Genomic DNA, 24,458 nt, shown 5'->3' on the forward strand with positions numbered 1-24,458 from the left:
AAGGTGGACTCGGAGTTCCGAATCTGAAGTACTACTTTTGGGCAGCCCAACTATGACCCATAATAGCCTGGATACAAGATCTATCTGACACACAATGGCTATTGAAAAGAGTTTATGTGAAAGATCCTTGGGGGCCTTGCTTTTCTCTGACGTTTCCTTAAAAGACACACATATGAGTGAATGGAGCAGAGTCACACTTAAGATCTGGACTAAAATAAAACAGTCATTGGGATTACCAAAAGAGATTTCAGCTCTATCCAATATTACACTATTACAAGGCTTTACCCCCTTTGTTATAGACAAGGGCTTTGGAAATTGGGCGAACCATGGGCTCAGCAAATTACACCATACTATTAAAGATGGTAATTTGAAATCCTTCGAACAATTAAGAGGTGAATTTCAGCTTCCCAGAACTACGGAGCTTCTTAACAAAGTATAAAGAGTGGAACAAAGTTTTAGAACCTTCACCAGTAGAGGAGCTTCTGATAAAAATACAAAATGGGAATAGACTCCCAAAAGCTATTAGTCTTTTCTACAAAGCATTTTCAAGTTTTAATAGGAATAAAACATTAAATATAAAGACTAGGTGGGGGTCTGAACTGAGCACTCATATCAGAGGAAGTATGGGAGGACATATGCTCTGAAGCTCACGTGGTGACTAACTCAAGTTTGTGGAGAGAGTTTAAATGGAAAGTCATAACAAGATTTTTTAGAACACCGGAGGTAGTCGCAAGAATGAACCCTGTCAACCCTAACATCTGCTGGTGAAATTGTGGTGGCCACATTGGTAACCACACTCACATTTTCTGGTTCTGCCCAAAGATTAGACCTTTCTGGGATGATGTATTTGCAGCCCTTAACACAGTGTTTCACTATACATTTGCTAAAAAACCACAGCTGGCAATTTTAGGGGCATATCCAGAAGGTTTTGTTGGGAAAAGTAGGAAATGCCTTTTGCGAATCTTATTGACCGCAGCCATTAAATGCATAACCATCAAGTGTTTGAAACTTGATCCTCCCACATACAACATATGGATAGAGAAAGTGAGGGAAATCTATCAAATGGAGAAAATTACATATTCATTGAGAATTCAAAGAGAGCTGTTTACTGAAAGATGGTGTCCTGTGATTGATCTGTTGATGCAGTGATTATGTGATGCACCAAACTTCGTATGTGCATACAGAATTGGTAATATCTCTAACAAATGTTCCCCCTTTTTTTTTTTTTTTTTTTTTATTTTCATTATTATTATTATTATTTTTCTTTGGTTGGCCCATTGTACAGATGTTCCTCAGAATATGTTTGAAACCTGTTATTGCATTTGGAATGATGTTACATGTCTGAATGTAATGCTCTTACATGTTTGTATGAGCAGTTACAAAATTAAAAAAAAAAAAAAAAATTAAAAGCTATACATAGCTTTGGTTTTGGAGACGGATTTTTAAAAACAGTCAATACAGTTTATACAAATTTTAATAGCTCTATTGGACTGAGCCATGGCACCACTCCTAGATTTAACATCCACCGAGGTATAAGACAAGGTTGTCCTCTAAGTCCTTTTTTATTTCTTTTCACAGAAATTTTCGGCCGTACACATCAAAAATAGTTCATTTAATGGCATCATGGCAGGAGACAATTTAAACTATCACAACTGGCAGATGACACAACTATCTTCTTAGCTAATAAAAATGAGGTTCCCAAAGTGATCCAATGTATAGAGATGTTTTCTAGAGCCTCAGGACTTAAAATGAACTTGAGCAAATCGGTGCTTCGCCACTAAAAGAATGTGATATGTTGGAGATAAATGGTATTCCTGTAAAGAATAGCTTCACATATTTGGGTGTTGTCATTAACAAAAATTAAAAAGCCCGTAACAACTCAAATTTCGATCCAAAAGTAATCTAATAACAAAAAAATTTAATATGTTTATTAAAGGTAGACATTCCTCTACTAACATGCGTAGACTAATTAACATCATAGATTATTCTACTCTACATAATCTGGAATCCACAGTAATTTCTTTAGACGCAGAAAAAGCGTTTGACCGAGTAAACTGGAAATTTTTATTTGCAACGTTAAACAAATTTGGGTTTGGGTCATCTTTCATAGATTGGATAAAGATATTATATAACAACCCAAATGCATGTGTGAAGACCAATGATCAAACCTCTCCAAGCTTCTGTTTGCAGAGAGGCACCAGACAGGGCTGCCCACTCTCTCCATCACTCTTTGCTATTTTTATTGAACCCCTAGCTGCTGCCATAAGACAAAATAAAGAGATTAAAGGAATCCATGCCAAAAATATAGAACACAAGATAAGTCTTTATGCTGATGACGTATTACTTTTTCTCCAGAACTCACCGACGTCTCTCCCCCAGACAATCACACTTATTAAGACATTCTCATCAATATCTGAATACTCTATTGACTGGTCTAAGACTATTATTATGCCCATCAACTGTGACCTACAAAACATACCCAAAACTACAATACAGTCTGGAAACATTAGATATCTAGGCATAAACATTTCCCCCAGGTTATCAGAACTAACAAAGCTAAATTATGTCCAGCTACTTAAAGCAATAGAGGATGATCTCTCACGGTGGAGGCGCTTACCCATATCACTCATGGGGAGGGTTGCCACAGTTAAAATGATGGTTCTATCTAAAGTAAACTACCTGTTTTCAATGTTACCCACTAAACCATCCTCCAGTTGGTTTAAGTCACCGGACTCACATATATCTAAATTTTTATGGAAAAATAAGCCATCACGTATCAGTCTAAAAACTTTACAACAGACTAAAGATAGAGGCGGATTGGAGCTACCCGACTTTAATCATGTTTTCTTAGCTAACAAGCTGCAGTATATCTCCAAATGGCTTAAACCTAGCAGTCTGGATGAAACATGGTTAGATGTAGAGCAAGCATTGTGTTAGGATGTGTTTATCTCTGACCTGCCATTCATCAGCTCAACCATCAAAACACAGAAGTGTTTTAAAAGCATCAATATCAGTTCCTCCTTAGTGGCTTGGTGGGATTTTCTAAAAATAACCAAATCCTCACTTTTTCCATGTTAGTTTACACCCCTCTGGAACAACCCTGACATCCTGCAAAACAAAAAGCTTATCAATTTTACTCAATGGAAAAATAAAGGAATAAAACAGAACATATAATAGAAAATGGAAACTTCTTATCATTTAATATTCTCACTTCACAATATGGAATCAGTAGCAAAACATTTTTAGAATATCACCAGCTTAAATCTATTATATGTAAAAAATATACCATTAATCAATTAAACTTACAGCTACCTATTAGGGTGGCAGAATTCATGAATCTCAATGCCCCAAAGCTATTATCAAAAACATATACTATTATCTAAACTAGAAGACTCAATCTGTCTTCCAACTTCAAAATGGGAGGGTGACTTATCCAGTAACTTTAATAAAGACAAATGGTCAAAAATATGTTTAAACACCTTTAAAATGACTAAAAATTCAAATATGCAACTAATACAATTCAAAATTCTGCATAGAACTCATTTTACAGGACAAAGGATGTTCAGGATGGGTCTGTCACAATCAAACATCTGCACACACTGCAATGAAAACACACCAGATAACTACCTCCATGCCTTGTGGTCCTGCACACCTGTCCGCAGGTTCTGGCTCCAGGTATGTGTGGACATGTCAACATGGTTTAAATGTAATATTCCTACAATCCCCGCACTATGTCTACTAGGTGACTTGGGTGACATTAATATGGCAATTAACTCTGCACACATGATACGCACAGCATTATGCATCGCAAAGAAAACTATCCTTGTGAACTGGAAAAACAAAAATAATCTGTGTATTCAGCAGTTTAGGAATCTCTTAGTTGACCACATCAGTAATGAGACAATGTCTGCCTCCTTAAAGAACTATTCGGCTGAATCTCATTCCTTCTGGTCCCCTGTGCTTAGTTCCATCACTTAGTGTAGGTGGAGGACTGTGACCTCGTTGCTATGGGGGTTTGAGAAATGGCCGGGAGTGACTGGTGGTTGCGGGTTTTTTGTGGTTTCCCGTGATGCGGGACCGGACTCCTCTGCGGTGGGGGTGGCTCTGAGTCTGGCCCCGTCGGGGGTTGAGGGGGCCAGCGGTTGGAGTCGCCTCGTGGCGGGGGGTGAGGCCACTGGTGGTGCCTGGGTTGGTGGGCGTCGGTCCTGAGCCGGGTGGCCGGGCTATTCTGGGGCGGGCTGGGCGGGGGTTCTGGGCTCTGGTGCCCGGGGGTGGTCCTCCTCCCTCCGGGGTGGTGGGCTCCGTATGTGCCTGGGGTCTGGGCCTGCCCGGATGTGCTGGCGTGGTGTGGGTTGGTGCATGCCCTGGTGTCTGGTTGACACTCTGGGACCCAGGGTATGGCCCGGGGGCAGGGGGGTGTAGGGGTTTAAAGGAGGGCTGAGTGGGATTCGGGGGATTATAGGGGGAGGTGCTGGGGTGTGAGACAGGGATGCTTGTGTGTTGTGTGTGTGTGTCTATACTTTGGATGTTTGTGTGAATGGGGGGGTATGTTTGTGTGCGTGCGTATGCATGTGTTAGGATGAGTGGGGGTGTGTCTGGGGAGTGAGAGTGGGAGGGTTGGATGCTGTGCGAGTGTTTACATTTTTTGGGTGGGGCTGAGAGGGCATATGTGAGTTATGATGAGTGGGAGTGTGCAAGGAAATAGGTGTGTGCATGTGTTTCTGTGTGTGGTTGGGGCGGGGTTAAGTGCACTGGTGGGGGGGGGGGGCCTGGGCGGGCCTGGGGGTGGTGGGCCGTGGGTCTGCCGCTGTCCCCATCCTCTCATTCCCCTTTAGGGGTGTGGGAGGGTGGGAACTTTCTGGGGTGGGTGGCGGCTCACTGGCTGCGGTCCCTGAATGGCCCGGCCGTGGGGGGCGGCCTCTCCTGGCCTGTCTTGCCCTGGGGGGCCTCCTGGGGAGCAGGGGTGCCTAATGCCACTAAAGGCTCATCATCCAGAGGGAAGTTTGCTTCCGTACATCCCCGGACCCCTCTTACTTCCCGCTCTCTCTGTCTCACATACACACACACGTAGGGAGTTGGGAGGTGTGGAGCCATGTGGGGTGGAACGGAGGAGACCATTCAGTGGTCTCCTTGGACGCACCCCGTGGCTGCTCGCCTCTCAGTTTTAATTGCACCGAGACACCAAAACACAAGAAACACAACACACAAACAAACACCTGGGGGGCATGGCATGCGGTGCATGGCGGGCGGGGCCACTTAGGTGGACCGGCTCACGGCTCATTGCAGTCACTGCCCCTCAATTTTAATTGCACACAACACACACTACATAAACAGTCAGGAGCGGGGAGGGAGAGGGTATTGGGGACCTCTTACACCCCTGCTCCTCCTGTGTGTGGCTGGGGGCGGGCGGGGGGGGTGGGGGTGGGGGGGGGTTGCCCCGGGGCCGGGTCCCGGGGTGGCTGCGCTGGTGGGCTGCTGGCTCTATGGGGGTTGGGGCTCGCTGTCCGCTGGTCCGCCTGGGGTGTCCCCCACGGGGCATGGTGGGAGGGTTGTGTGTGGCGTGATTGTGTGGTGGTGAGTGATTGTGGGTGCGGCACGGGGGAGGGTGTGAGTGTGGGGTTATATGGGGTGTAGGTTGAAGTAAATGGGGAGTGGGGGGAGGGGGCCGATAGCACCCTGGTTCCCGGGGTGTGCGGCTGGAACATCGGGGTGTGTGCTGGCCTACGCCGGTTGGCTGTCTGGGTGGGCCTGGTCCTCCTAGGCATGTTGCGGGCCCTCTGCCTTTGGGGGGTGGGGCGGCCGCCTCTGGGCTCCTGGGGCCCTGGGCCCTTCGCTTGGGCTGCCCTGGGTGGGCCGGTCCCTGGCGGGGCCGGCGGCTGCTGATCTTGGCCCACTGGGGCCTGTGCCCCGGGACCGTGGGGGGCTCTTGCTGGGGCTCTCCTCTGCCGCCCTTCGGGTGGGGCTGGAGTCGTCTTTGTGGTGGGGTGGCATGGGTTGGTGCTCCGGGTCTGCTGCTGAGGGCCCGGCCCAGGCCCTGGTCTGCCTCTGGCCTCCGTGGAGGCGAGGTCGCATTTGCATGATCTCACTCACCACTCTTCATCACTGATCACTCCTTGTTTCTCATGCTCTGCATGCTGACACAGTCACTGAGTTGTCTAGTGGGTTTTTAATATTAAGCGATAATTATATATATAAAAAAAAAAAAAAAAAAAAAAAAAAAAATTTGCATTTTTCCTGTGAGTTAGTATCTGGTCGCTGTTATGTCTTTTTGATTTGATTTGGTTATTATTTTAAAAACTCTTAATGACTGGCAGCCCTGTTTTTTTTTGTTTTTTTTTTTGTTTTGTTGTTTGTTTTTTTTTTGTGTGTGTGTGTGTTTCTGCTTTTGTAAAAGTTGTAGGAAATTTTCTGGTGTGTTCATGTACAGGTGTAACAGTTTGTTGTCTGGTGATGGTGTGGATTGAAGGGTCGTTTTCCTTCTGTCTGTGATCTTTTTGTCTCCTTTCTTCTTTCCCTTTTGCTCTTTTTTGCTATTTTCCATCTTTTTCTGTCCCCTCCGGTCAGGTCCAGCAAGATTACATAGATTCCGTGATTCAAAGTAAATAAATAAATAAATTAATCACATTATCAAGAGGAGCCTTACCCATAGGCCTCCCCTTGGCAGAGCAAATTTGTTCAGCACGATATAGCAACCAGATTATCATTTTGCTTGCTATGATGCTGGACAGGACAAGTTAAAAAAAAAAAAAAAAAATAAAAAATTTAATATGTGGTTATTGAGAGATCTCTTACTTAGAGTCTTACTGTCCAAGGCCGAAGGGATATCCCGAGCTGTCTCTGTGTCCTTGGCTCTGGGAATGTATACTACAACATATAAAAAACTGGATAAAATTCTGTTCAATTTCATTTGGAGAAATCAATGTCATTTTAAAAATTAGATATTATGTAACACAAGACAAAATGGAGGTCTGGAAGTCTTAACCTTCGAAACCCTAAATAATACTTTTAAAGTTAAATGGCTGACTAAATTGATTCAAGAAGAAGATAACATGTAGAATACTTTTCCTAAATTAATTTTTGGTTCAATTGGAGGACTCAGTTTCTTGTTAAAATGTGACTATAATCCTGATAAATTACCTATAAAACTAGCAAACTTTCACAAACAAGCTCTGCAAGCATGGAGATGATTGTACAAACATCATTTCTCACCTACGAACTACATTTGGAATAACAGGTGCACACTTAATAAAAATAGATCTTTATATAACAAAAACTGGGTAAACAATGGCGTTGTATTAGTCTCACAGCTTATGAAAACTGACAGTAAACTGCTGCTCTATGAAGAATTTATATCTAAATTCAGCGTAGCAGTTACACCAAAGGAATATGTTGTTTTTACTGTTTTACAGCTGCTCGCAGGATCTACAACTTAACTTCATGTGGCAGCTCTTGCATACAAATTTTTTTTGGAGATGTACAGTAGACATTACCAAGGACAAATGTAGTAATAAATACATTAGAAACCTTTTTGTAAATGTAATGGTTCCTTCTGCCAAAATCTTTTGGTCATCTCTCTTTAATGATCTTGATTGGAGAAAGATGTGGTCGATGAATGACAATTTTTTTCTTAATAATAAAATCCAAGAAGTTTCTTACAAAATTATACACAAAATTTATCCAGCAAAGAATACTTTAAAAGATTTCACATTGATATTGAATACTCTTGTACTTTTTGCGGCTTGGATGAAGAAACTATTGAGCATCTGTTTTACCATTGTATGTTTACTAAAGAGTTTTGGATCAGTGTAGAGAATTTTATAGAAAGAAAGACAGATCATTCCATACATCTGCAAGAGCAGGACATTTTTCTTTATTTTGAAGATATAAAAATGGAAAAGGACTCAACTTTCTTTGAACAACTTGTTATACTTTTAGGGAAATTTCACATTCACAAAAGGAAATGGGCTGAAGGCAAACCGAACTTTAAACTGTTTCTACAGGATCTTTTACAGCACAGCTCCAGCCTCAGCGGTCTGGAGAACTCGAAACCCCGCAAAACTGGATGTATTTTGGAGAGATTCTTGTTTCGCTGAGATGGCTCTTTGCTCAGTGGTACTTTGATGTTGATAGAACGACAATCAGTCCACTGGACAATACCAATCCATCAGTGTGAGGCTTTGTGGCAGGGACAAGACTAACATTTCACTTAAAAGTATTTGTTACATGATTAAGTATTTGGCAGTATTACAGCAGTTGCATGATATTAACATGTAAAGTGCTAGTGTTGCTGTGTGGGCTAAAAGATAAATGTTAGCACATACCATAAGGTCCTGGTGGGGCAGCATGTATTTTTGCAGAAGAAAGGAACTCTGGATCATCCATCTCAGCAACATCTTCTGACACGCCATATGAATCACTTTCACCACTGGTACCTGAAATATTAAAAACCACTAGAATCACTTTTATATATTGGTCATGGAAACACTAGTGTTTCCCTTTATCTTTTAATGTTTTGTAATAAATCAAAACAATGTGTGGATACTAAGATCTACAGTTTACTGTGTATTAGCAAATTATTATTAAACAAAGATTAATACCAAACAGTTTGAAGTAACTATCGATGACAGATCAATCAGGATAGAGAACTGAACGTACCATGATTAAAGTGGCGCTTCACAGACCTGCGGCTGGCTGACTGAAGTTCATGTTCCTTCACCGATGATCCAGAAAGTGACATTAGGTTATGTTTTTTGTTTTGTTTGTTTGTTTTTTTTCATGAATTTTTAGGTGGACGGTGAAAACAATTACATAGCTCTTATATGTATGTGTTCTATTATCTTGTCTTTAAAATTATTTTAAAATTCGTTTTCTACAGAGAACTATACTTGTATAAATGGAGTGACAAGAACTTAAATTCAGTCAACTTATTTGTAAAAGAACATGACAAATCCATCCATCTTCATCCAGGACACATAAGAGCTCCCTGAACATGACCTACCATGCTGTGCAGAGGGAGCTGATTGCTCTTCATCACTGCTGCTATGCCTATGCTGCTGACCTGACTGGCTTTCTCCCTGCTGCTGGCACCTGACTCTGATGACACTTTTATTTTTTTAAAGAAACTTTTATTATCCCTGTGTCTCTTCCTTGCTACCTTTAATCACGCCTGCAGAAAATTATATCAGTCACTAGATATCATTCATTGCAACATCCATCAGGATCATTGTTATCTTTGGTTAAAATCAGCATTAGAAATACGGGGAATCTTCCAGAAATGGGAAATCTTAAACAATAGCTTTAGCTCTTTCCAGTGTCAAAAACAAAATTCTGTTAGATTTTTTTATTATTATTATTATTATTTTTAATAGTTTCAAGCATTGAAAGCACTGCTTTGATAATGTTTTTTTAATATTGGATGGGAAAAATGCAGATTACATTTGATATTTAAATGCACTCTGTTACTCATTTGTAAAAGAATATTACAAAAGACATGAACTTTGAAAAGAGCTAAAGAAAAAAAGGAGCCAATTGATACTCAGTCAATTATCAGGTATTAACAAAAGCTTAAACATTACTCATATGTGAAGTAAATCACACAAATATCAACTAAACACATTTACAGCGGTTCGTGTTCCGTAGCTAGAAACCATTAGCTAAACTGGTGTGGTAACGGTTCTCCACATTCACCTGCGACACTGTTTGAGGCTCAGCCACAAGGTGTCTGTCAGGCTTCCTGGCATGTGGACATGTTTAAGGCCTATAGTGTTACACACAAACCCTCACTAACATGTTAATATTAACTCTGCCAAAGTTGAAAACTTGCTAAATGCTGAGTGGTTTGCAACAAGCTAGTTAGCAGCCTGTTTACGTAGCTACGAAGCCTGTTTCACACCGGCAAACTAAGGCAGTACTTTTATGTTTTAAAAAAACAAACAAAAAGCAAAGTACTAGCTTGGAGTGAAGTTATATTTTAAACAACCTACCTTTCAAATCTTTAATCTGCAAGTACGCGGTGACTCCAGTGATACAGAAGGCTTCCTAGTGTGCTGCTAGTTGTACGGCACGCAATTCAACTTTAATCCAGGTGAATCATACGTCCGCTCTCAAGATGCTTTTGGTTCAGTGTGATCCAACAGACCAGAAATCAGCTGTAGGCGCTTGTGCGTGAGCATTACTCAGATAGTTTGACACATACAACTGATCCTGAATCAGCTAATTATCCACACTGCATCGTTGATTGACAGGCATTTCTTTTTGATGGACTTGCCAGATTACCACTCAGGTTTTATGTAAAGCACTTTGAATTGTCTTGTACATGAAATGTGCTGTACAAATAAATTTGCCTTGTCTCATCCAACAGCAGGGCAGCGAAAAATCCCCAAAGTTGTAGAAAGCTCATGTCGGCCATTCTGACAAACACCTCTGAAAAGGAAGCTTTGGAACTTGAAAATAAGCCAAAAAGATATGAAGAAACAGCTGTCCCACAACTGAAAGCACAAGACAAGCCAGTGGGAAGAAAAAAAAATTAAGAAGACAAAGCACATGGATCAGGACGCACAAGTAACAACAATCTTAGTCCTCAGAGTCCCCCAAACCACAAAGTCACGCCTACACAAACGACATATACCCACAAAATTAAAATAAAATAAGTAAAATAAAATAAGATATACACTATAAGACTATTAAAAATGGAATACAAAGGCTCTTTAAAACTAAAAAAAGATGTGAAAATTCTAAATGTGTTGAAAAAGTAAATGCTGCATAAACACAATCACAAAATAATAATAAAACCAGATTTAACATAAGAGACTTTAAGAGAGAAAGGGTGTAAGTAAAATACAAAGTGAACTTTTTTAGAAAAGGTAACTTTTTAAAACTTTTTTTGGAAACAGCTGGCCAGGGTCTCCATGTGCCACACATAATAATTACCAAACTTCAAAGATTTATTGTTGTGTGTGCTGATGTCAGTAGCATTATAATCCAGTAAAATATCATCAGCTTTACTTTAATTAATTTGTAGTTCACATAATAAAAGTGAACCGTGAGAGCATTTAAAGATATTTTGCTTAATATTAAAATCCACTTTTAAATTATTTCAGTTCGATGTAAAAACCTGATGAAGGGCCGAACACGACCCCTCCGTGATGCTGCTGGAATTGCAGGTTAAAAAAACCTGTGATTTTTTTTTACATATCTTGTTTTGGGGGCGCCACAGTTGCAGTTCGCTTTGCTCCACATTACCTTCGACCAGCCGTCCTCACAGAGGAAGTCCTGCATGTAGACACAACTAATGGCGCTATTAACGATGAGTTCATTTTATTACCAACGAGTCGCGGGAAATAAAGACCAGTTTGAAAGAAATGAAGACACCACTCAAAGAGCTAGTGGGAAAAAAAACACGACCCAGCCTCCAGTCTGTGCGTGTCTGGAACAAATGAGTCATGTTGGACGCAGGCCAACAAGAACATTGGTTAACAACATGTTTGCATCACATATGTCTTGGACTTTGAGAGAATGAAAATGCTTTGGTTAATGACAGCACGTTTAATTTCCAATTTGCATTTTCTCTGTGGGATTATTAAGTTTTTTTTATTTCTTTCATTTAATTTGATGAAATTTAATTTAATTCTCACTTGGTCTTATTACAACACAAGGGCAGTAAATAGCTCCAATTTTACATATCTAAAGTGTACCTGAAGAGAGAGAAGTAGGAGGCTGTGTGACTACTGCTATTTTAATACAGAGAAAAATGCGCTGCATATATAGGACTGATATAAACTGAGAGAATATCTATCTATCTATCTATCTATCTATCTATCTATCTATCTATCTATCTATCTATCTATTGTATTATTTTATTATTGAAAAAATTGAATGCAGATTGCATTGGACACGTGCGTATAGACGCACATAAGCTTTCTTGCTTCGGCTTATTTTTTTAATATTTTTTAGTTTCAGTTATTGTTGGTGTGAATGTTGTGGAGGGTGATAATGTGAACTGCTCAGATAAATAAAGAACTAATTCTACTCGCCTTTTGACTCGCGCCCCTCCAGAGGAGCGAGACCGCAGCAGCCCAGAAAAATGCCTCTTCATATAAAGTTATGTTAATATTCTAAATATTAGCAGTAACAGCATTTTATTTGTTTATTTTTTGGTTAGTTAGTATTCCCCTCCACCACCGGATTTCCTTATTTAGGAGGAAAACACTCCTCTCCTCGCAAGAACCATGTGTTCCTCCCATCTTCACAGAACGAGACATTCCTTTCGCGTTAGTCCGGATGGTGGTCGGTTTACGGGAAGCTCCGCCTGCTGCCCTCCGCCTCCTCCCGTCACATAAAGATCCCCTCACCTCCTCACTCCCGGTACTTCGGTTTTCATTCAGTCGAAGCTTGAAGGACTGAAACTTTTAAACTCTGTTATTTTTTCCGAGTTTTCCTCACAGCAAACATGGCTCAGATCAGCGGCTTCCTCAAATGCATCTTCATCAGCTTCAACGTCTTCTTCGTGGTGAGTCATCCCGGGATATTATGGGGCGCCAAGTGTAAAAAATCAATATAAAAGTTGTACCTGACACTTTTTCATTATTTATCTCACATTTAGCACATTTTCCTACATTTTCCTACATTAACATAACTGTTAACATATATAATGGTAAAACAGAACATCTAAATCTAAATGTTAGATGTTATGTCTAAATGTTAAATCTTATATTTAAATCTTAAATTATATATCTAAATCTTGTATCTTAAATCTAAAAGCTAAATCTTATATCTAAGTTTAAATGTTTAACCTAAACGTTTATAATATATACTAATTGACCCTTTTAACCTCAACCTATAGCCAAATGTATGCACCAAACATTTGGAGTGTTTTAATTTATTGTTTTAATGTATTGATTTTTTTGGGGGGGGGGAGGGGTGAATATGTTGACATAGAGAAAGATTTTCACATTTATATTCATATTTATATATGTACTTTTATAGTCAGGATCAGATCTTACAAAAAAAAAAAAAAAAAAATGCTTACAAAACAATAACCTAAACGGCGCCAGACTACCTCCCTCCACCCCTTAATCCAGAGCTACACTCCCTCTCCACAGTTACACTCTGCTAGTGCTCCCACCACAACGTGGTGCAAAATCAGTAGCTAGAGCATTTCCGCACTTAGCTTGTGTCTTTTACTTAAAATGGGTTAGGATTTGTCCAGCTCTTTGCCTCAACCAAGTACTGAATAAGCTGTGTGCACTTATGTCCAAGATGAGATTGTTTGATGAATTTGTGATCTTTTATTTAAACAAAATGACTTACAAAAAATAAATAAATAAAGTCCCTTCTTGCTTGTATTCTTGCTCTTACATGTAAGTCGCTTTGGATAAAAGAGTCTGCTAAATGACTGTAGAATAGAATAGAATAGAATCTAATACTTATTTGTTTTTTTTTTCCAGATTGTGGGCGGAGTCATCATCGGCCTGGCTGCACTGTCTCAGGCTGTCATCAGCGCCCAAGTAGAAAATGTGAGGACACGCTCTTGTTAAACAAAAACAAAAGCCTCTGAAAACCTACGATGTTAACATGCTGTCAAAATCCTGTTCCAGCAGCTTGAGGGTCAGGCCAGCGGCCTCATTTTGCTCTATGTCATTGGTATCGTTACCATGGTGATCGCCTTGGTGGGAGCCTGTGGGGCTCATAAGGAGAGCAAAGCCTGCCTGATTGTGGTGAGTTTAAATGTCGGCACCATCCACCTCCACAGGACGTTCAGAGGCGTTTTATCAGAATCACTGACTTCATTTCCTGTAAACACCTGATTAAGATCAGTTATAAGTGTGGTTCATATGTGCCAGAGGAACAAAAGCTGCTGCAAATCACCTGCAGGCCAATGTTCTTTATTTTCTAGTCAGCGGCAGGTCATCAAACATCAATTAGGTAATCAACACGTCACCATTTTTCTCAGTAAATTTATTTCTGAAGGTGCTCTTGATGTGAAATTTTCACCAGATGTTGGTAACAACCAATGTAATCCATGCAAACACCAAACCTTAAATGTCCATAAATTAAGTTATGTGCAATAAAATGGAAGAAGAACGGGAGGTGCGTCTTAAGTTTTAAATATAAAAAAGTATATAAAGCCATAGTGAAAGTCATGGAGTCTAATACGGCTGCCAGCCTGTGGTGCCACAATATGAAATTAGATTTGTAATTGTACTGGCATCATAAACTCTGGTTCATAGAGGGCACCAGACTAACAGTTTTTGCTCTCTGACCTCTTGACCCGGGATGAACCTACCACAACCCTCAGGTCATCTGGACCCAGTTTCTTATCAGTTCCCAGAATTAGAACCAGACATGGAGAAGCTGCATTCAGCTTCTATGCTCCACATGTCTGGAACAAACTCCCAGAAAGTCTCAGATCAGCTGAAACACTCAGTTTATTTAGATCCAGGTTAAAGACCCACCTGTTCTCTGCTGCATGGAACTAGTTTTTATTTAGAAGTCAAAGTCTACATCTGGTTCTGTTGATCATGTTTTAATATTGTCTTTCCCCACACTGGAACCTTATTTCTTGCATTTTACCTATTTTATTTTAGCCTTTTCTTTCTGTTTTTATTTAATTAATTTTATTTCTTTTAATCTTTGTTTTTTTAATGCACTTGTATTGCTTTCTGCACCTGCTGTAATGTTTTTTTATGTAAAGCACTTTGAATTGTCTCGTACATGAAATGTGCTGTACAAATAAATTTGCCTTGCATTTCCTTTCTTCTTTTTCTCTGCAGTTCCTGGTGTGTATGGTCATCGGAAGTCTGATGATGTTCCTAGCTGGAATCCCGGTAGCCATCGCCCGTCCCCAGGTAACAATCCTGATGTTCTACTTCAGGTTCTACTGTTGGTTCTACTGTTGGTTCTACTGCAGACAAGAGAGGAGATTTGGTTCATTTAATGGAAACAGTTTGTTGACAGACCAGTTTACATTTAGGAAAGTGGGAGCTTCTTTTTTCTCCTGCGTTAAACTGAGCTTGGGCGGTGCATTAAGAGCAGGACAGACCGACAGACAGATGCCACATTTAAAACCAACAGAAATGTTAGTTTTGACTCATTTCCTGTAACTTCAAAATCAAAATTAAGAAACACTTCTTCCAGAATGAAACCAGCATTGTTTATATTTATATTTGGCGAGTTCAAACATTTTATATACCTGGAATTATTTTTATGTCACATGTTTGTTAAGACTGAACTCAGTTAAAACTCAAACATTTCACATTTCTGAGGAGGAAACCTGAACGTCTCTCAGTTCTGGACGGCAGTTTCCAGTTAGTTAAAATATCAGTGATGATTAATAATCAGCTGTAAGGTGATGACTGCTTCGTTTTTACAGCCTCCATTAATGCTGGTTTGTTTGTAGGTGGAGGGCGTGCTGGAGGCCAGGTTCCGTCAATTTCTTCCTCTGGACAAGGCCGAGTCCAACGTGAAGCAGATAGCCGACGCCGTGCAGACTCAGGTGAGAAGTTACCTGGTCAGGTAACGTGGTTAGGATCAGAAGATCTGTTCCAACAGTCCGCCTCTTTCGGGTTGTTGACTGTGGGTGTAGATCTGTCTTTACTATCAGGAGTGGAGTTATTTGCTTTCTTGTTCTTGCTGCTCTTACCATTCTTCCCACCAATCAATGGATTGCATCATGTCAAGCTCCACCCTTTTGGGTTGGATCAGTAAGATGTGGACCCCAACCAAAGGGCCCCAAAAACGTAGGAGAGGCCGGATATTCTGGCACCTGTCCCAGTTTCTGCCTGTGGAAAAAAAAGTGTCCCATTCTTAGTGGGACCCCTGGGTGGACACGAACATATCTCCATGGATGAAGCATTCTCTAAACAGATTCTAACCATAAACACCAGAACCAGGAAAACAAAAACAGAAGTTTTTACTTCTCATGTTCCAGCAATCTGTCTATAAATTTAAAAACCTTTTTTTCTCAGCTGGACTCCATGGGGGCTCTGGCAAGGACCTTCCTCTGATTTGTCATGATTTTATTTTCTCTTTACATGTTTCCTCTAGGCTTTAGAAAATATGGCAAGTGCTGACAGATCAACTGGGAAACACTGACTTCAGCAGTGAGATTAAACTTGAAGCTTCAGTGTGTTTGTTAAAGCTTCTTCTTCTGTGGTTTTAGATGCACTGCTGTGGGCTCTTCAGCTACAAAGACTGGGAGAACGACATCCCAGACTCCTGTGAATGCACCGAGGTGGTGGAGAAATACGAGTGCCAGAATATCAACTACAGAGTGAGTATCTGAGCTCAGACTGGCTTTAAGTCACCTGATCAGTGGTGTGGAGTCACTTATGGTTTTATCTTCACACCTCCTCCAGGATTTCTACCAAATGAAGACAAAGTCCATCTACAGCGAGGTGAGTAAAGCAGCATGGATTTTAGTAACAGGAAGATGAAATCAAACAGAAACTAAAGCTTGTGTCTCTTCCTGCTGCAGCCCTGCTTCCCCATCATCTTGCACTATGTCCTGATGGTCGTGGACATCGGGCTCGGGGTCTTCTTCTTTCTGGCTGCTCTGGCTGTGAGTATTACATCAGTTATCCTGCTCAGTTTTTTAGCTCTTAATATTTTTGTGAGAGACCAGCATTTCAATTCTCTGAATCTGGTCATGTTGACGACGTCTATTTACTCACAAACTAGACTGGATTTTCCTGGAGATGCCTAAATTTTAGTCATTTATTTATTGTCTCTATTGGAAAACATCAAACAGTACAATAATGACTATTGAATTCTGAGCAAAACTTAACAAAAACATAAATAGTAGGTAACTCGTTCGACAACTTAAAATAAAAACGCTGCTACTGATCTGTGTTATGACCAATGGGTGGTGCATAGATCAGTGTAAATGGTGCGTGTCTGTGCTTCCCATCATAACAATGTCCACATTATGCCAGTGTGCAAATCTACCTTTACACAGAGGACAGGAATTTACTGTTTAGTACCATGTGATGTCAAAATTATTGTAGTGCAAAAAGTGTCCACCAGGGGGCAGAAGACAAGCATTAGATTACACAGGTGATTTATTTCAGTAATTCCGATCAAAAAGTGAAACTTATATAATGTAGACATTCATTCCTCACAGACTGACATATTTCAAATGTTTATTTTTTTTAATTTTGATGATTATAACTGACAACTAATGAAAACCCCAAATTGAGTATCTCAGAAAATTAGAATATTGTGAATAGGTTCAACATTGAAGAAACCTGGTACCACACTCTAATCAGATAATTAACTCAAAACACCTGCAAAGGCCTTTAAATGGTCTGTCAGTCTAACTCTGTTGGCTACACAATCATGGAGAAGACTGCTGACCTGACAGTTGTCCAAAAGACGACCATTGACAGCTTGCACATGGAGGGCATAACACAAGGTCAATACTAAAGAGGCTGGATGTTCACAAAACTCTGTGTCCAAGCACATAAATAGAGAGGTGAAGGGAAGGAAAAGATATGGTAGAAAAAGGTGTACAAGCAATAGGGATAACCACACCGTGGAGAGGATTGTGAAACGAAACCCATTCAAAAATGTGGGGGAGATTCACAAAGAGTGGACTGCAGCTGGAGTCAGTGCTTCAGGAACCACCAGCACAGACATATGGAAGACATGGGTTTCAGCTGTCGCTTTCCTTGTGTCAAGCCACTCTGGAACAAGAGACGGTGTCAAAAGCGTCTCGCCTGGGCTAAAGACAAAAAGGACTGGACTGCTGCTGAGTGGTCCAAAGTTATGTTCGCTGATGAAAGGAAATGTTGATGTCCTTTGGAAATCAAGGTCCCAGAGTCTGGAGGAAGAGAGGAGAGGCTCAGAATCCACGTTGCTTGAGGTGGAGTGTAAAGTTTCCAGTCAGTGATGGTTTGGGTGCCAGGTCATCTGCTGGTGTTGGTCCACTGTGTTTTCTTAGGTCCACGGTCAACGCAGCGTCTACCAGTTAGTTTTAGAGCACTTCATGCTTCCTGCCGCTGACCAACTTTATGGAGATGCAGATTTAATTTTCCAACAGGACTTGGCACCTGCACACAGTGCCAAAGCTACCAGTACCTGGTTCAAGGACCATGGTATCCCTGTTCTTAACTGGCCAGCAAACTGGCCTGACCTTAACCCCGTAGAAAATCTATGGTATTGTGAAGAGGAAGACGCGATACGCCAGACCCAACAATGCAGAAGAGCTGAAGGCCACTATCAGAGCAACCTGGGCTCTCACCTGAGCAGTGCCACAGACTGATGGAAGCCATGCCACGCCGCATGCTGCAGTAATTCAGGCAAAAGGAGCCCCAACTAAGTACTTAGTGCTGTACATGCTCATACTTTTCATGTTCATACTTTTCATCTAGCCAACATTTTCTAGAAATCCTTTTTTGTATTGGTCTTAAGTAATTAAATTTTCTGAGATACTCAATTTGAGGTTTTCATTATTTGTCCATAATAATCAAAATTAAAAGAAATAAACATTTGAAATATGTCAGTCTGTGAGGAATGAATGTCTACATTATACAAGTTTCACTTTTTGAATGGAATTACTGAAATAAATAAATTTTTATTCTAATTTTATGATGAGCACCTGTATAAAACAGTGTTTTCTGCAACATTTTGACCATAAAGTGAATCAAAAGGTCTCAAAGACTGTACGTATCTGTAATTACCAGAAAATCATGGACTCAAAATAACCCAAACTAAGACTAAACTATGCTGAGCATCAGTGCTGTAAACTCATCTTCCTGTGTCTCCCTGCAGGTGCTCGGCATGATTCTGTCCTCCATCATGATCCACCAGCTCCGTCACCCCGAGAGACCCACCGTCCTGTTCACCGTTCCCACCATCTTCACCTCAGGACCACCCAAGTACCAGGAGCTGCACAACCCTCCTCCTCCGTACTAAAGATGCAGCTCTGTCAGCTTGTTGCATAGGTTCAGGATTTGCTTCTGTCTGCGTTCAAAGTTCCTTCATCACTGTGAGGAGGTCCAGCTGTGGAGCCTGAAACACCACCGGGTTTAATGTACGTCGTAGAGAAACTGATTTCTTCCTGTGAGGAAGAATCTGATGATTCATTCTGCTTATTTTCTTTCTTAAAGAGAAGAATCAAAAAGATTTTACTCAATACTTTTACCATTTGACGGGAAATTTGGAACCAGGATCGTTAAAAAATGACTTGAAACTCTAAAGTTCTTCGTCAAAGTTAAACTTTGGTGTTTAATTTTTGTAGTTTTAGTTTAGTTTTATTACATAAAAATCTTGAAAATCCAGACTTTTCAGGCTTTAATCCTCTGAGAATTTAAAAGCTGAAAAGCAGCATCAAAACTTTATTTTCTCATCAGACTGAGGAGCTGAAACTTTCTGCTTTATGCTGCTGCTGCTGCTGGAGGAAGAAGTCAGTTTGTTTCCGCTGATGTAAAAGTAAACCAATAAAAACAACAAACAAGCTCTTAGTGAAACTTAAATCAAAGCCAGAAGAGCCAGAGACACGTTTGACCTTTAAAACTGTGCAGACGTTGATTCATCAGTTCTGTTTGTAAAAATCACAGCTGTTACTTTTTCACTTGATTTTTTATATGTTAAACATCTTTTTTTTTGTGTTGTTCCTGTCATCATTAAACATGTTAAAAACAAAACATCCCTGCAGCTGCTGGAAGATCTGCTTTTATTAATTTTTATTCTCTTATTTTTATTTTATTTTCAGGGAAAATGGAATCAAAACTAAACTCAGGAAGTTTGTTGAAGTGAAGATTTTAATTTTCTACACACAGAACAGTTTGATCCCTCATGCTTTCTTCTACATTTTAAGCCATTTCTCAACTTTTTTTTACTTGATCATTTCAGCTGTGTTGCTGCTAGTGAGACGAATTTTTAGTCAGATTCATGAAATCCTCTTTTTCACTCACATCTTTTGCTCTGTATTGATGCATTTTTCATGACCTTTTTCATGACCTTTAAAATAAAGAAAAGTTTTCAACATATCTGTTCAAAACTGCTATTCAGTCGTTTTTAGAATTTTAACCCTTTAAATGTCACTTAAAATGTTTGATTTACTGCCTTATATATTATAAAACAAACAAAAAAAAAAGTATATTATTTTCCCTATAATAAGTATCAGGGAGACGAGTGTTAACAACAAAAGTGATGTTATTGCATTAGTCAATTTTATGTAATGTCCCTCTGGAGACCATCCATCCATTTTTTTGCCACTTATCCAGAGTCAGGTCATGGTGGGAGCTGCCTAAGCAGGGAAGCCCAGACTTCCCTCTGGTTCTGCCAGCCGAGAGATGTAGTCTGTCCAGCATGTCCTAGGTCTTCCTCTGGGCCTCCTCCCGATGGGACGTGCCTGGAACACCTCACCAGGGAGGCGTCCAGGAGGCATCCTGACCAGATGCCCGAGCCACCTCATCTGGCTCCTCTCGATGTGGAGGAGCAGCGACTCTACTCTGAGCCCCTCCAGGATCACCGAGCTTCTCTCCCTATCACTAAGGTAGAGCCCGGCCACCCTGCGGAGAAAACTCATTTTGGCTGCTTTTATTTGTGATCTTGTTTTTTCGGTCACTTCCCACAGCTCGTGACCATAGGTGATTGTAGGAACATAGATCGACCAGTAAATCGAGAGTTTTGCCTTTTGGCTTAGCTCTTTCTCCACCATAACAGACCGATGCAGCGTCTGCATCACTGCAGATGCCGCACCGATCCGCCTGTCGATTTCCCGCTCCATCCTACCCTCGTTCGTGAACAAGATCCCGAGATACGTAAACTTGGGGCAGGACCTCATTCCCAACCTGAAGTAAGCACTCCACTCTTTTACAGCTTAAGGACCATGGTCTCGGATTTGGAGGTGCTGATTCTTTCCCAGCTGCTTCACACTCAGCTGCGAAGCGCTCCAGCTGAAAATCGTGGCCCGACAAAGCCAACAGTATCACATCATCTGCAAATAGTAGAGACCCAATCCTGAGGTCACCAAACCGGATCCCCTCAACACCTTGGTTGTATCTAGAAATTCTGTCCATAAAAGTTAGGAACAGAATCTGTGACAAAGGGCAGCCTTGGCGGAGTCCAACCCTCACTGGAAATGAATCTGATTTACTGCCGGCAATGCAGACCAAGCTCTGACACCAGTCATACAGGGACCGGACAGCTCGTACAAGGGGGTCCGGCACTCCATACTCCCGGAGTACCCCCCACAGTAGTCCCTGGGGGACACGGTTGAAAGCACATGTAGATTGGTTCAGTGAACTCCCATGCCCCCTCCAAGACCATGAGGAGGGTGTAGAGCTGGTCCACTGTGCCACGTCCGGGATGAAAACCACACCGCTCTGAGGTTTGACTATCCAACAGACCCTTGTCTCCTGCACCCTTGACTAGACCTTACCAGGGAGTATAGCTGAGTGTGATCCCCCTGTAGTTGGAGCACACCCTTCGGTCGCCCTTTTTGAAGAGAGGGACCACCACCCCAGTCTGCCAGTCCAGGGGAACTGTCCCTGATGTCCATGCAATGCATCCTCTGGAGACCTTAGATGTAAAAAATGCCCCTTATTTATTGGTCATACTGGCCTCATATCAGTAACAATCCACCAGTCAGACGCTAAAAATACTCAAGATTTGGTGACTGGTGATGATAATAAATTATTCTCAGTCATGTAAAAGTTACAGGTCTGAAGTTGCATCTTTCTTCAATTTTCGAGTCATATTAAATACAGATTACAGAAAACATTAGGTGTTACCAGCCATTAGCTGAGGCATGTTGAGTTAAGAAAGGTTGTTGGCGTGAATATAAAGTTCCAGAAGAAGAGCTGGAGATGAGTTTAAAGGCAGTGGGACAGAGCTGTGTGTCCCAGATTCCTCAATGGATGATGAGAACCTCACTGAAAACCGCCTATCTATCTGCCTCAATGTTCACATGTTGGTTTATGGTTTATATATATATATATATATATATATATATATATATATATATATATATATATATATATATGTGATAGAGTAGGACACTCTGGTGTGGATGTGTGCTGGGCTGATAACTCCCTTTCAACAGAGCTCCGGTCAGGGAGAAGGGCACAGAGAAGACAGTTCTTTGAATTCCTTTATTTCAGTTGGGTAGCAGGATGGTTTGTGTTATCTGTAAGTGGATGAGTGCAATAAACGTGTATAGGTGTATGGATATGTGTGTATATGTATGTGTGTGTGGTCTGTAAAAGAAACAAAGTACAAATAATATTAGTACTACTGTACAATTGTGCGAATTTGCATAGCATAAATAATTACTATACAGATTTACTTGTAGTATTGTAACCCCAATATACCAGCCGAACTATGAACTAACCATATCCAGTCAGACAAAAGATCAGTAACACAAACAGGCAGGATTAGACCAGTTTAGCGGTCTCTGGCTCTATCTAGTGGGCGCAGCCCGCAACTGCACCACATGCACTCAGCTCGTGGAGGACGCATGAACTGCGGTAGCAAGCTACACTACATTGTTTTCTAACGAAGGGTCGAATACAATGCAACTAGGCACACAGACTAATTAAACAACAAATCAAATAAACAGTTCGCCCACACCATGCCTGCACACATTCGGGAGAATATTAGCTTACTACTATTCAAGAAACCTTACTTTTTGTTCATGCACGCACACGGCGGGTGACCATCTAGTAACGTGCGGTCTCACTCTCAATACGAGTAAACACTGGAAAAAGGAAGTAACGCAACTAAAATGCAAGCTTCAAAATAAAATAGCTACGAACATAATAGGCTTTCCGACAATATATATACATACACAGCAAGAAGGTCGCAGGTTTGAGCCTTGGCTGGGGGGGGAGGTAGCCTTTCTGTGTGGAGTTTGCATGTTCTCCCCGTGTATGTGTGGGTTCTCTCTGGGTTCTCCGGCTTCCTCCCACCGTCCAAAGACATGCATGATAGGTTAATTGGTTATTCCAAATTCTCCCTAGGAGAGAGTGTGTGTGTGAATGGTTGTTTGTCTACTTGTGTTGGCCCTGCGACAGACTGGTGACCTGTCCAGGGTGTACCCTGCCTCTCACCTGTTAAAATGCTGGGATAGGCTCCAGCTCACCAGCGACCCGTAAAGGAATAAGCGGTCAAAATAATGAATGAATATGTGTGTGTGTGTGTGTGTGTGTAAATCTATGTATCTACACACACACACATACCTGGTCAATAGTCGTAAGGCTCTGAGGGGCCTGTTCTTAGGGACAGGAATAATAATGGTCTTCTTAAATTTTGCTGGTACATATAACTGTGACAATGAGTGATTAAAGATGTCAGTAAGCACACCTGCTATCTGATGTGTACAGTTCTTCATTACCCAGCCAGATACCAGTTGCTTTCTTTGCACAGTTTGGAGTCCTCTGGAGGCAGAGGAGCAGAAAGTGAACGGAGTGAGCAGGTTTCATTGTGTTCTTGTTGGGTGTTGAAACGGGCATAAAATGTATTTAATTTCTCAGCTAGTTTACAATTGTTTGTGGTGGGGTCATCTCTGCTGCCTTTATACATGGCATGGGTCTGCAGTCAAAAAGCCCGTCTATTTTGTGTTTGTAAGTAGTTGTAGTCTTTGTAATTGCTTTTTTAAGGTCTGCTCTGGCTGTGGTGTATAATGATGCGCTTCCAGATTTATAGGTTTTATTTCTTTCTTCACCTCCCTGTTGAACCATTGTTTTTGGTTAGGAAAGTTTTACTCCTTTGGTGGCGGTCACATTTTAACACTTCATGTAAAACAGAACAGACAATCTTCTAGATTGTCCTGTGGAAAAATATTCTAGTTAGCTGTTTTAAAAGAATCCTGTAGCTGCTCCTTTGGCTCCTTCAGGCCAGGAAGTTACAAAACAACTGGTTTGGACTGTCTGAAGTCAATGAAGGCATGATCTGATGCTCCAAGGTGGAAAGAGTGCTGGCCCTGTAGCTGTGCTTAATGTTAGTGTAAACATGATCGAGTGTGTTTTTCCCCCTCACTGCACATTTAACGTGCTGCTCAAACTAGGAAAGCAGTTTTTTAAACTGAGTAAGCTGACAGCTGCCTGTTGATCACTTTCGCCCAAGAACTTAGCGCTAGGTTAGCATTAGCATCTGGGGATGTGTAGACGGCCGTAGTTAGAATGCCGCATAACTCCCTTGGTAAATAGAATGGTTGGCACTTCACAGTAAGGTACTCCAAGTCAGATGAACAGTGTTTGTCAATTACAGTATAACTGTTGCACAATTGGTTATGGGTGTAAATGCACAATCCCCCTTCTTTGACCTTACTCAGCTTGACGTTTCTGTCATGGCGGTGCATTGAATGCTCTGCTAGCTCAACGGCCTCATCTGGTATCGATGGGTTGAGCCCATAGACGGTATAAAATACATGGACGGAGTCTCCGTGATGTCACCCGTAGGTTTCTAAAGAGCAAAAGTTAAGCTCGTTGGGCGGTTCCTACCATCGCCATCTT

At 41.2% G+C, this 24,458-nt stretch overlaps 1 protein-coding gene across 2 annotated transcripts; it reads left to right on the forward strand.

The window, feature by feature from the left end:
- Positions 1 to 12,342: 12,342 nt before the first annotated feature.
- On the forward strand, positions 12,343 to 19,986 carry LOC121634697 (CD63 antigen-like). Of its 2 annotated transcripts, none has more exons than XM_041977570.1 (9): positions 12,343 to 12,508; positions 13,446 to 13,514; positions 13,599 to 13,715; positions 14,772 to 14,846; positions 15,398 to 15,493; positions 16,160 to 16,270; positions 16,356 to 16,394; positions 16,475 to 16,558; positions 18,769 to 19,986. In XM_041977570.1, the coding sequence occupies exons 1-9, from the start codon at positions 12,449 to 12,451 to the stop codon at positions 18,910 to 18,912; spliced, it is 795 nt and encodes a 264-aa protein (XP_041833504.1). In that variant the 5' UTR covers positions 12,343 to 12,448; the 3' UTR covers positions 18,913 to 19,986. The 2 variants fall into 2 exon arrangements, with proteins under 2 accessions (XP_041833504.1, XP_041833503.1); XM_041977569.1 differs by having other exon boundaries at positions 12,348 to 12,508; positions 13,596 to 13,715.
- Positions 19,987 to 24,458: the final 4,472 nt, after the last annotated feature.

Source organism: Melanotaenia boesemani, chromosome 23 (genome assembly GCF_017639745.1).
Source record: "Melanotaenia boesemani isolate fMelBoe1 chromosome 23, fMelBoe1.pri, whole genome shotgun sequence".
Taxonomy (NCBI): Eukaryota; Metazoa; Chordata; class Actinopteri; order Atheriniformes; family Melanotaeniidae; genus Melanotaenia; species Melanotaenia boesemani.